Genomic DNA, 13,228 nt, shown 5'->3' on the forward strand with positions numbered 1-13,228 from the left:
TTTTTTTTTTTTTTTTTGTTGGTTCATTGGTGTATCTGTATCTATGTTGTTACAAAACTCTCCTTTCATATACGGTTCTCGTTGTATTGTATTTGTTCGTCTCTGCGTCAGATGCCACTAATGGGAACTCTAAGCGTATAGCTGAATGAGGAGTCTCATCCTTGACCGACCCGCAGTGCACCGAAGAAGATCCAATATTTGTCCCGACTCGGAGTCGGGTTACGAAGACTGGGTCGGATTGGATTGGATTTGATTTATAAAAATCCGACCCGATTACACGGCCGTCTGATCTTTCTCGACGAACCACCGACCCAGAGCCCAACCTTTCCTCCCATCTCGACCTTGCTCGGATCAAAACTCGTGGGTTTTCCGAAAGCTATTCCTGGAATTAGGGTTCCGGCGTTGATCCGGCGGAGGGAGAGAGGGGGAGAAGGAGAGGATGGGAGAGCGCAAGGTGTTGAACAAATACTACCCGCCGGACTTTGATCCGGCGAAGATCCCACGGCGGCGGCAGCCTAAGAACCAACAGATCAAGGTTCGTATGATGCTTCCCATGAGCATCCGCTGCAATACCTGTGGCACCTACATCTACAAGGGCACCAAGTTCAATTCCCGCAAAGAAGATGTCATCGGAGATGTAATCCCCTTCTATCCCTTCTCATGTGTTTCCCTTCCTCCTCTTCTTCTTCTTCTTTTTGTTCTTGAACGATTCATCTCTTTCCCGCTGCTTCGTTCCATCTTTGTTCGTTTCCTTCTATTCTTTTTCAGTTGATTTCTTTTTTTTTTTCTTCTTGTAACCTGTTAATTGAAAGTTTAGATTTCGCCGAGTTTTCCACGCAGTTTGAGTTATCTATTCATGGTCCCCTATCGTATTTGCATTATTTTATCTGTTTGATTGATGAGATTCCTTTAGTTTGTTTGATATTCTGTACAAAGGGTAAAATTATATTTAAAGTTTACCTGGAATTTGAGATTTATCTTAGCTGGGTCGAAATGCCTATACTCTGATACTGTAATTTCATAGATTTTGAGGAACAAGGTAACCTGAAGGCCATAAATTATCTTCAGATTAACATTATCGATGGTGTTAAATTTCAGGAATTCTTTATTTGGTTAATGTTTGGTTGAAAAGTTCAATTTTATTGCGCATTTGATGAGGAACTGAGATTGATGTTTGGAATTTTGATTGGCATCCTGCAGACTTATCTGGGAATTCAGATTTTTCGGTTCTACTTCAAATGCACCAGATGCTCAGCTGAAATTGCATTCAAAACAGATCCTCAGAATTCGGACTATGTTGTTGAATCCGGAGCATCCCGAAATTTTGAGCCTTGGCGGGAAGAGGAAGAAGTGAGTGATTTACATAATGCTACGTAGCATGTTATATTGCTGGGTTTGACTAGTACATGTTCTGGGGTATTCTTGATCTTTGATATTTTTGCAATAGAATTGTTGTTTCAATTCCAATATCTTATGTTGTGCTTTCATCAGGCAGTAGAAAAAGAGAAGAAGAAAAGTGCTGCTGAAGAGATGGGGGATGCGATGAAGTCACTGGAAAACAGAGCGGTGGATTCAAAGAGAGATATGGACATACTTGCAGCACTAGAAGAAATGAGGTTGATGAAGGTATAAATTGGACTCTATCCCTAAATTTCCGTAGACTTTTAAAGTTACTGGTGACATGAATACGACCAGGGGTTCAGGATAGTTCGTGATTCTGTACTATTATCATGCTGACAGATTGTTTTTTGCTGTTCTCCAGTCAAGACATGCAACTGTGAGTGTCGATATGATGCTAGAGACTCTAAGGCGTTCAGCCTACGACAAGGTAAGATTTTGGCTACTTTCCTTTCTCACTCCCCCTTGTGAACTTTTCATTCATAAAGAATGATTGAGTATGCGGTCATTTCAGTGAAGCATTAACATCAGTACCATGAGCATGGCCCCTATTGCCTTTATTCTCTATACGACGTTTTCTCTTTCTTCTAGAATATGCTTGAGGAGGGATGGTTATGTTGTTAAAATGATTAAGTTTCATTACAGTTCATATGCGTCGGTATGGAGTGGTACAAAATCTGTACCGACCTGAACTTGAGTCTTGTATCGGTTTCCACCTGTAAGTACAGGATGTGCCATATTGTACTGGGTGGTATGGTAGACCATGCTTTGTCTAAATATCATCAAGATCATATCCGAAGGAAGGTTTTTACAGTGACCTATCTCGACAACTTGTAGTACAATGCTTTTAGGTATCCGGTACTTGACTAGTGACCTTGGTGTAGCATTAGTTTGGGCTGATCTTAATGAGTTTTAGATTTTAAGGGAAGAAAGACATAAAAGTCACAAATTAGGGAGTTTGGGTTTGATAAGATTATCATATGTGAATGGCATGCGTATTTGAAAATTTCTTAAGAATGGAAAAAAATAAAGAGGAGATACAGAAAGTGTATAACTCATTATACATTACTAATAAAGTGTGATAATAGTAAGACCTTTATTAGGTATGTTAGAAGAGTGAGAAGGGTTTTCCCCCAAAAAACAGTGTAGACCAAGTGGGAAAGGGATATAGTTTTCTTCAATCATTTTCCATATTGAGGGTTTAAATATATTCATGATAAGTATGTGAACTTCTTTTGAGAATGCAACTTACCGGCCGTCAATAATTAATTTAGAAAATAATTTAAAAATAAAATTGGTGAAGATTATGGGTAAAAAGGAGAAAACAATTTAAACGCAAGATATTTGAAGGCAGGCTCTAGAAGTATTATTAACCTTAACCTACAAGCCTCGTCATAACTTGTAAGTATTTAAGTCAGATTTGAGGATCAACTCAGAGATTTTTTTCTACATATCAAGACTGCTACCTGTTAATGTTGCTTTATATCAGTGAAATTTTTGTTAGGTTCTGGATAAAGAATGAGGTTTTTGTAGCAAATCTTTCACAATTGATGCAGTGTTCTTGGTTAGTGTTTGATGTGGATGGTGTAGCTTATATAACAACTGTTGTACGTTCATTTATAAATCAATGTTTTTTGTTCTTAAGTCTTCTCATGAACTTTCTATGCTTTGTCAGGAGCAAAAAATTGCAGAGGAGTTTGATAAAGCAGATGAAGAACTGATCAAATCAATTGCTTTTCCTGTTAGTATTTGAGTATTCCTTTTATTGCTTTTTTTGTCACTGTAATCTATTATTTTCAAAACGTTTTGTATTAAGATTGGTGCATGAGGTGCTAATAACAAAGTACCTTTTGCAGGGTTCACAAAATTATGTCCAGCGTATACAGGATGATGAAGATGAGGATCTAGATGAGGACTTTGGCCAGTCATCTTCCAATCCATGCAAGTTACCAGATGATAATTTAAAGGTATATTTTGGCTTTATTGATTGCTTCGTTTGTCGTTTTCATTCTTTTGTCCTAAATATGCAAAATTTATATAAATTTTATTGGGGGAACATTTTAAATGTTGGAACTGACTTTCAAAAATGGAGTGATAGACCTGGTTAAAAGAAAAATTCTTAAAATTCCTATTATCTTGCTGATTGTAAATCCTTTTCTTTATGAAGCTAGTAGTATTAGTTTTTATTTTTTGCCTTTAATTGTTATATACTAATATGACATTACATGAATTGTTGACTTCTTGATTGAAAGAAATCTGAAAGAATTTGCGAGCATTCTCCAGTGAATTCTGTGTTAGGCTTGTTATCCTTTTGTATTCTCATGCATGCCTATCAGGGCTGATCGTCCATGCTGGCATACATCATCATCTTTTAAGACCCTATGACATGTGCCTTTGACCATAGGTGTTTTCTCACTTATTAATATTTTCTGCACATGAATGCACACAGTAAATTTGGTAGACATTTGCTCTTTTAAAGATGTAACCCCAAGGATTATGAGGGATTGCTAGTCAATAAACTGCTAGAATTTTAAATTCAGATTTGAAGGCAAATCTAAATTCTGTGCATTTTCAAAGTCTACTATCAGCAGCTATTATTAGTCAGCCTGGACCCCAGATATGTTAAACAACAAGATTCCGCTGTTTTGCAGGGATGCTTGAGCACATAAAAGATAGAAACCAGACTGGAAGAGAGTAGAAGAGAGGAGAGAGTAAGAGAAGAATGTAAGAACAAGAGGATAAGAGGAAAACAGGGAGCCCCGTGGTCCTCTTTTTAAAGAAAATATCTCATATAAGCTGACTTCTGTAAAAAATCTCCTCCACAGCTGGCTATGAATCCCCCGTTTCATATGTTCTATCAGTCTCTTTTCCTAATCATTTACGGATTCCTAAATAGTAAATAAGTCAAAACACTTAACTAAAAGCCCTAATTTATTTTGAAATTCTGAACTACGCCCCATGAGCCGTGGTTATTTTTCATGCCACATAGCATATTGATATGGTGCTTGATATTGATATTAGATGTTCTAAGTTCTAACCAGTAGACCTGCTAAAACAGAAAAAATGATGACTAAAAACGTAGCTAAAAAATAAAATTAATTCCAGTAACTTGAAGTTTCAAAAATCTGATCACATCACTCGAGCATCAGTTAAGCTATGTATAAAATAATGTTACTTTATATTCCCTACAAATATTGTTACCTTATGTTTGTCCAATCACTGTGACTCTGTGGTGGCACCTTCTTGTCTGCCATACGTTTTGATGCATATATATCCCATATTTCATTGTTGGCCTTACGATTTTTTTTCTATTTCACTTAGCATGCAAATATTGCGCAACATTAACATCCAGCTCCAGTTTATTCATATATAATGTCATCTATCTCTAATTAACAAAATTGAGTCATATGAATTTGTTATTTGTTTACTAGTATATCCCAAACCTCTTCGAAACGCGTTACGCTATACTGAGAAGATATACTGATCGTGAGTTGAGTGTTAATGATGGTTGTTTTGCTGCAGTCTGGGTGTTCAAGTCTATGTATGGTACAGTATTCGGAAGACCAAAGAAGATATACATGATTTATCATTTGTTAATGTTTCACTTAATATTCTTTTGAAGTCTTTTAGCGTACACAAGATTTCTTTGCCTTTTTCTTTTAATGTAATGTTCAAAAGTTTTAATCAGATTAAGGATTTTGTAAACGAGAGTTCAAATGTACTTGGGGCCTAACTGGTGTCTTGCCGTATAAGAAGGTTTCTGATCTGATAGGATAGTCATTTCATGCATATCATATTGACAATCAAGCTTACTGTTTAAGTTACTTGAGGTGTATTAATTAGTCTCAGTTATGCTATGAAGCCAACTATTATTAGCAATTCAAGCCCTGGAAATGCCTGCTTGCAAAAGTTATGTTTCATGATTTTTTATAATTAATTAAAAGCTATATTTTGTTGTTAATAATATTATAACATTCCGTTGTTCCCCTAGTGCAGTGGGATTTGAATATAAAAGTTGAATCATTTCTCAAAAATGTACTGCAGTAGAGCTTTAGAGAAGTTAGTTGTAGTTCTGTGGCACCTTTTAATGTGCATCTGTTGTCCCTGTTCCCTAATTATAGATGGGAGTCATGGTGGGCCAATAGTTGTTTCTTATAAGTTCCTATATGACTATGCATTGGTGAGTGATTATATAAGTATCTTGTAAGCTTTGGTCGACAGTTGTCATTATGTAGTCTTTTTAAGTGATAATGCGTATTATCTTGCATAGACAAGTCTGGAGATTCATCAAAGTTTTTCTAGACTTATATTTATGTCTGCATGCAGTTCAAATTCAACGTTGTTTGAACTCTAAGCTTATGATCTTGTTATCTTCTGCTGGGGAAAAGTAATTCAGAACTCTCAAGCACAGTGGAAAAAACCAACAAATTCCTTAACAAAAAGCAGTATTTTTAACAGTTCTAAAGATGGAGGTACATTTCATACATAAATTGTGTTAACATTTAGATTTTCTCCACTTGCAATATGATTATACAAATAAATAATTATGGGTATTTATAGCAAAGCCATTTATGTCGTATTGCTGCTGAATTGAAGTTTATTTTGTATTATCTATTGACATACATAAGTACATGCATGTGTGTACATGTGCATGCTTTCATCTTGTGTTTGTGTACTTGCATGTTTGCATGCTTGTGTGTGTGTGTGTTTCTGTTGTAAGCAGACGAGGATTCTGCTGTGTTTGAGTTTGTATATAAACCTTGGATTCTAGTTTTCTAGCATACCCTCTTATGAAATTATGCTTCTTATATGACCTACACAACCCTACAATCATGTGCCTGCGTTTGTGCACAAATGGTGTGTTAGATGAAATAGATGGATTTTATACTCTGTCATTTTAGAGTTCCTAACCACAGTAGCTTAGATCCTGACTAGGGGTACAAATGGGTCGGGTTGGGTCGGGTCATGAGTGACCCCGACCCAACCCGGTTTCTTATTCAGGTTCTAATTTTGGATCCAGACCCCGACCCGATGATAGGTCAGGTTGGGTCCACCGCTACAATTTTGATCCAACGGGTCATTCGAGTCAGGTCGGGTCCATGTATAACCCAGACCCAACCCTAAAAATTCGGGTTCGGTTCGGGTAAACCCATCCATGGCTTCAGAACTTATGTTTTCACCCTCGCGAGCTCCAGCCTGCGGGTCGAGTCAGGTCTGAATTCAGTAAATCTAGACCCGACCTGAAAAAAGGAACAAGTCCAATTTTAGGACCCGCCTCGGCCCCACAAGTTCTCCAAAATGGGTCGGGTCGTGTCTAAGCGGGTCGGGTCGGGTCATGGGTCATGGGTCAACTCGACCCATTTGCAGCCTTAATCCTAACCATTAGATCATAAATGTCCTGTTGACAAAAATGGGAAAAAAACTGTTGATGCTATATATATGTCACTACGGCAGTATGCATACATGCATAAATGCACATAAATACATAGATATTTACCAACAGTTGCATATGGTTTTATATCAGTAACCTTAAATTGTAATGACATTAAATGGTTTTCATTATAAGAGTTGGGACCTTGGTTCTCTGTATACCTATGTGGTGGCTTGTAATCCATTCAGCCTTGCATTGTTAACTTCTTAAGAGGCCAGAGTTGTTAGGCACACATCTATATATAATTACCAAGCAAATTAGATCTGGCATGAGGAGAAAAATTATATCATTTATGCTCGAAAAAAGTAATAGGAGGATAGACCTCTTTTCTTTTTCCGTATCAAATTGAGTGTTCCTCTTTTTCTGATCATGTATAGATTTCTTTGTTGAATTGGTATGCTCCATGTTATACGCTAATCCGGGTGATGTAGCACCTATATGTGTCTTAACCTGCTGTGATTCTAAGCATATTTTTGCATTACTCTTCATATGGATCCTACTTCCAATTTATAATTCTAATCCCAAGTCTATGACTCTGGGACAATTTCTCTAAAGTTTATTTCTTGCATTGCCAAGGAGTAGTTCCTTATCCTTGTCTCGTCTTCTCTTTCCACTTGTATCCGAGGCATCCTTCTAGTTGCACTGCCTTAGCATGCACTTTCCACCCCAATTCAACTGTTCAGCTGGAATTTCCCATGCTGACATGAGGTGGTCTTATCAGCATGGAAAGTGTTCAGGCCCTTCTTCGTGTCTTGAAGTATATGAGACATTTGGTTAAGCTTTGTGAGTGATGCAATGGCATCAGAAATGAATACACACCACACCCACCCTCAGACATATACATGCATGACCATGAATACAAGCACATGCTAGCATAGGTGGTCATCAAATGCCCATTTAGATTCAACGGAACTTCTTAACAGACTGAATCAGTTTGATGGAATACAACTTGTTGTGGAATTAAGATATAGTTAAAGACAAATGTGTATAGCTGCCGACTGGGTTGCATCCTTTGCCGCGCATCACTTGGGAGGTTTTCTTTGAGCAAGTATCGAGGCCATCCCGCCTGCTCTGCATCAGATTGTTTTGGATTGTTCTGGGTGCGCTCACGCTCGTCTAGTGTGAGGCGCCGGTTTATCAAAAAAAAAAAAAAAGACAAATGTGCATAGATGGTTAACCAACTAGATATGATTTTTATAATGCTTAAGACTGATATGCTGGAATATTTCTCTTTGAATAAAATTCTACTTAAAAAAGCTAATGAATTGTTATTAGAAAAATCGACAGACCATGATGTCACATGGAAACACACTCAAAGTACACACATGCACGAGCACACAGGCAGAGTTAAGACCGTCAAATTTTCCCCACTGGAGTGACTTCACTAAGTACAGATGCTGTGAAAATAAGCGGCTGTAAGAAAACCTTTACACAGACACATGCATAGACAGGTTTTGGAGCAAGGAATGATTAAAATCTTGAATTTGTTCCGCGAGAGTGAATTCTACATGCACAAAAAAACACACCCTCACCCCTGCGGAGAAAAGCTTATCATTTAGAAACCTGCAAACAATGACAATGCCATTGAGAGAGAGAGAGAGAGAGAGAGAGAGAGAGAGAGAGAGAGAGAGAGAGAGAGACCCTTGAATTTTCCCAGTAGAATGGCTTTAGAAAAGCATGCTTGTCCAAGTTTAGTTTATTGTGTTGCAGAAGTGCTAAAAAGGTACTTAGTTTTCATGACATCAACTATGAGCTCGTTTATGTTTTCTCTTCCTTCCCAACTAATGTTTTTCCCCCTTACCAATTTTACAGGAACTTCAGGTGGGGGCTCTTCAGTTACCATGCCGAAGTTTATATTGAAACCACGGCCTGTGACAGATGGGCCTTCTTCCAAGAAGCCCCGGACTGCACCTATAGAGGATGACCGACAAGATGGTGAAAACAATCAGACGGAAGGCAATCAGATGACGAACGGGCTTGTATCTCTTTGTCAAAATTATGATACAGATGATGAAAGTGATTGATTTCGGATTTCGGATGTCTCTGTCTCGCCTGAGAGAGTCGACTCGCGCAATCTGGAGTCGACTCCCACTGTGTGGAAGTCGACTCGCGCTTTGCCGGAGTCGACTCGAGCTTTGTCCAGATTTCGGATGTTTCTGTCTCGCCTGATAGAGTCGACTCGCGCTTTGCCGGAGTCGACTTGCACTGTGCGGGAGTTGATTCGCGCTTTGCCGGAGTCGACTCGAGCTTTGTCCAGATTTTGGATGTTTCTGTTTCGTCTGAGAGCGAGTTGACTTGCGTTGTGATGGAGTCGATTCGATGTCGGAGAGTCGACTCCAGCTCGGACGGAATTTACGGGAATTTACTGAAACGGGTGAAAAAGTGCTATTTTTGGAAAATCTCAAGGATATAAATTCGTGGCCAAAGACTCTGAGGAATACAGAAGGTTGTGATGGCTAGGGTTACAACGAGATAGAGAGAAAGCCTTAAGAACGTGAGAGATTGAAGGAAATAGTTTTTTCTCTTGTAAAAGGAAGAAGGTTGTTTCTCCTTTGTTCGAGCAATCAGTTTGTGATTGACTCGGGATTGTGTTCTCCGTTGTAATTGTTCTACTGCAATAGAATCGAGTTGTCTTGAGGAAGTAGGCAAGTTTTGCCGAACCTCGATAAATTCTGGTGTGCCGTGTTAACTGTCTTCCATAGCAATTTGTTTCGTATTGTTTTTCGTCTCGTGCAAGGTGTAAGATCCTGCAGTTCCGCGTTAGGATTGTCCTCCCCAACAGTTGTCGAAGTTGCTGGGGATTACGAGCTCTCCTTGATTTGTTCATCTTAGAACGAGTGGTATCTGGGCATATCACCTCTTCTCCCAACAGCTGAGATCACCGCTGCTCCAGAAATACCTTAAGACTTAGTTTCTTTTTTTTTTTTTTTAAACGAGGTCGGCCATTGTAGCCATTGTACGGTCAGGTGGGTTGGACTCGAGATCAAATTTTGTACTCAGCTTTGGGGCTCCCCATCAATGAAATACATGCTTTCTCAAATCTTTCTTCGAGTTCGCTTTCGCTTGCGCATTCAATGAACTCTTATCTTTGACCGCTTGAATTGAACTCTGCGCATCATTCGTTTTCACAGGTGATTCCGGTATTTTTTGGCGAATTCCACTAAGTCTTTGGGCTCAGCTTTTGGAAGAATCCCGTCAAGTCTTTGGGCTCAGGTTTCGGGAAGAATCCCGTCAAGTCTTTGGGCTCAGCTTTCGGAAGAATCCCGCTAAGTCTTTGGGCTTGGACTTATTGCAGTGTAGAGTGACGCTGGGTTGCTGTTCGACCGTTGGAACTTGCATGTCTCTTGACCTCGAACTTGGTTGAGGCGCTGGTAGGTGGGACTCGAGGTCGAGGGACACTGGGCTCGCGGCCGATGCAGCTGGGCGCCCCTAAGCTTGGTCGGGGCATCATTAGGTGGGACTTGAGGTCGTCGCAGCAGGCCATCCCGAACTTGGTCGAGGCATCCCGAGCTTGGTCGAGGCATTCGAACTTGGTCGGGCTTCATTTGGCAGGACCTAAGGTTGAGGGAGACTGAGCTTGCAGTTGGCGCAGCGGAGCATCTCGAACTCGGTCGGGCATCCGAACTCGATTGGGTATCCGAACTCGGTCGGGCACCGTTTGGCGAGACTTGGGTTGAGGGAGACCGAGTTCGCAGTTGGCGCAGCGGAGCATCCCGAACTTGGTCGGGGCATCCCGAACTTGGTCGGGCACCGTTTGGTGAGACTTGAGGTTGAGGGAGACCGAGTTCGCAGTTGGCGCAGCGGAGCATCCCAAACTTAGTCGGGGCATCGCCAGGTTTCCCTCAAGGGCTCGAATCATCTTAGGGACATCCTGGAGTTCACAAGTAGATTAACATTAGAAGAAGCGTTGAATAATTAAGAGAATCTTGAGAAACACTTTATTGGTTGTGTTCTCAAACACTGGAGACCCCTCGGGGGCTTTATTGATAATACATTCGGAGGTTCTCGGAGTGCCAGCTTCGGGGAATGGGAGTCCCTTCAAGGGACTCCAACTTGTACGCTCCAGGCCGCTGGACTCGAGCAACTCGATATGGTCCATCCCAGTTCGGAGCAAGCTTTCCTTGCTCGGTAGGTTGAGAAGCCTCAGCTTTTCTCAGGACGAGATCTTCCACTTTGAAGAGCTTGACTTTTATCCTGGAATTGTAGTATTGCGCCGCTTTCTGTTGATATCTTGCCATGCAGATTCGAGTGGCCTCCCTTGTTTCCTCGAGGAGATCCAAGTTACTTCTGAGTTGGGATGAGTTGGAGGCTGCGTCATAGTTCTCCACCGTTAGCGACAAGAGTCTGATTTCTAAGGGGATGACCGCCTCTATTCTGTAGGCCAGGTTGAAGGGGGTTTCGCCGGTGGAGACTCGGAATGTAGTTTTGTAGGCCTAGAGGACATTGTAAAGATCTTCGACCCATTGCCCTTTGGATCAGTCGAGTCTGGCTTTGAGTCCCTGAAGGATGGTGTGATTTGTCACCTTGGTTCCTCCGTTCGTCCGTGGATGAGCGACTAAGGTGAAACGATGGTCGATGCCGAGCTCGGAGCAGAACTCCCTGAAGCGGGCATTGTCGAACTGGCGGCCGTTGTCGGATATGAGGACGCTGGGGAGCCCAAATCTGCAAATTATTGATTTCCAGACGAAATCTCGCATTTTCGGCTCGGAGATTTGGGCCACCGGTTCAGCTTCAACCCACTTGGTGAAGTAGTCGATGGAGACAATGAGGAACTTTCTCTGTCTCATTGCCTGAAAAAATGGACCCAAGATGTCGATCCCCCATTGGGCAAATGGCCAAGGGGCGCTGATCGAGGTCAGTGGGACTGAGGGTCGGCGCTGAATGTTGGTATTTCGCTGACATCGATCGCACCTTTGGATGAAGTCCATAGCGTCTTTTTAAAGTGTAGGCCAATAGTATCCTTGGCGTAGAATCTTGTGGGCTAGGGCCCGGCCTCTAGGTGGTTTCCGCAGATCCCTTCATGGACTTCTCGCATGGCATAATCTGCCTCTGAAGGACGGAGGCATCTGAGGAGGGGAGAGGTGAAGGACCTGCGGTAGAGCTTGGCTTCGTACAAGAGGTATCGGAAAGCATGACGCTTGATTCGGCGAGCTTCGAGCTCGTCGTTGGGGAGGATTTCGCTCTGCAGGTAGTTGACAAACGTGTCCATCCAGCTCGGTTCGGTTTCGACGCAGAGAACTGGTTTAGGCTCCTCAGTGCTGGGTGCTTGGAGATACTTGAGCGTTGTGGTCTTCGGGAGCTTGCTCGTGCGGGAAGTTGCTAGTTTTGATAGCTGGTCCGCCCTCGCGTTCTCTGCTCTGGGAATGTGCTGGATGTCGAAGGCGCTCAGTGTGGAGGTGATATCTCGCACCTTTTGGAGGTACTTTTGCATCGACGGCTCCCTCGCTTCGAAATCTCCCAAGATCTGGCTCACGACCAGTTGGGAGTCACTGAAGACCTTTAGGCTCCGACCTTGAGCTCCTTTGCCAACCTCAGCCCGGCGATGAGCGCCTCGTACTCCGCTTCATTGTTTGAGGCGGGGAACTCGAAGCGTAGGGCTTGCTCTCGACCACCCCATCCAGGCTAGTGAGGATGAGGCCTGCACCGCTACCCCCCGAGGTTGAGGAGCCGTCCACATGTAGAACCCATGGTTGCCTCGGGGTCTCCTCTCTTGATGTGATCTCAGGCTCGGGGTCGTCCGGTAAGGTGCACTCTACTATAAAATCAACGAGCACTTGGGCCTTGACTGCCGGCCTCGGGCGGTACTCGAGGTCGAATTTCTCGAGCTCGACCGCCCACTTTACGATTCTCCCCGCACGATCCGACCGTTGCAGGACTTGCTTTATAGGCTGGTCGGTCACTATGGTTACAGTGTGGGCCTATTGTCATTTTGATCTTCAGGCGGTGCAGCATTCTCCGTCGACCTTCTTTCATCACGCTAGTTCTGCACGAACTGGTTGAGCACCCCACAGCGAATGAGTGCCTCAATCTCGTCTCTGAGTCAGAAGCACTCCTCTGTGTCGTGGCCCTGGTCTCGATGGAAGCAGCAATATTTTCTGGAGTGCCGTCGAGTTTCTGACTCCCGCATCGGGGGTGGAGGTCGGAAATAGTCTCGGCCTTCTATTTCCATGAGGATCTCCGTTCGGGGTGCATTGAGGGGAGTGTAGTTCCCGTACCTCCCCGGGGGTATTCTTGGCCGAGGCGGGGATCTCGGCCGAGACGGGGATCTCGGTCGAGGTGGGAACCTCGGTCGGGGCTGCGCTCGCTGACGAGGTGGACTCCTTAAACGAGGCAGGTTCTTCTCTCGGCGGGGAGACCGACTTCTCGGGCGGCCGCGCTCCTCGTGGCGCCTTTTCTTCC

The 13,228-nt window shown here is 42.7% G+C and overlaps 1 protein-coding gene across 4 annotated transcripts; it reads left to right on the forward strand.

Annotated features, from left to right (window-relative positions):
• The first annotated feature begins 288 nt into the window (after nt 1-288).
• LOC103716782 (splicing factor YJU2-like) lies at nt 289-9,497 on the forward strand. 4 transcript variants are annotated; one of them, XM_008804939.4, is made up of 8 exons: nt 290-637; nt 1,201-1,350; nt 1,492-1,626; nt 1,763-1,828; nt 3,074-3,139; nt 3,255-3,365; nt 5,779-5,870; nt 8,642-9,497. In XM_008804939.4, the coding sequence occupies exons 1-7, from the start codon at nt 440-442 to the stop codon at nt 5,851-5,853; spliced, it is 801 nt and encodes a 266-aa protein (XP_008803161.2). In that variant the 5' UTR covers nt 290-439; the 3' UTR covers nt 5,854-5,870; nt 8,642-9,497. The 4 variants fall into 4 exon arrangements, with proteins under 4 accessions (XP_026664154.1, XP_008803161.2, XP_008803163.1 ...); XM_026808353.2 differs by lacking the exon at nt 8,642-9,497 and having other exon boundaries at nt 289-637; nt 5,725-5,824; XM_008804941.4 differs by lacking the exons at nt 5,779-5,870; nt 8,642-9,497 and adding an exon at nt 4,050-4,447.
• The last annotated feature ends 3,731 nt before the right edge of the window (nt 9,498-13,228 follow it).

This window comes from Phoenix dactylifera, unplaced genomic scaffold (assembly GCF_009389715.1).
Source record: "Phoenix dactylifera cultivar Barhee BC4 unplaced genomic scaffold, palm_55x_up_171113_PBpolish2nd_filt_p 000820F, whole genome shotgun sequence".
NCBI lineage: Eukaryota > Viridiplantae > Streptophyta > Magnoliopsida > Arecales > Arecaceae > Phoenix > Phoenix dactylifera.

Bases quoted from the DNA above. Each gene is read 5' to 3' on its own strand.
- LOC103716782 (XM_008804939.4), top strand. From the start codon at position 440: ATGGGAGAGCGCAAGGTGTTGAACAAATACTACCCGCCGGACTTTGAT. The intron at 638-1,200 runs GTAATCCCCTTC...GGCATCCTGCAG, and splicing joins AAGAAGATGTCATCGGAGAT to ACTTATCTGGGAATTCAGAT. The intron at 1,829-3,073 runs GTAAGATTTTGG...ATGCTTTGTCAG, and splicing joins GGCGTTCAGCCTACGACAAG to GAGCAAAAAATTGCAGAGGA.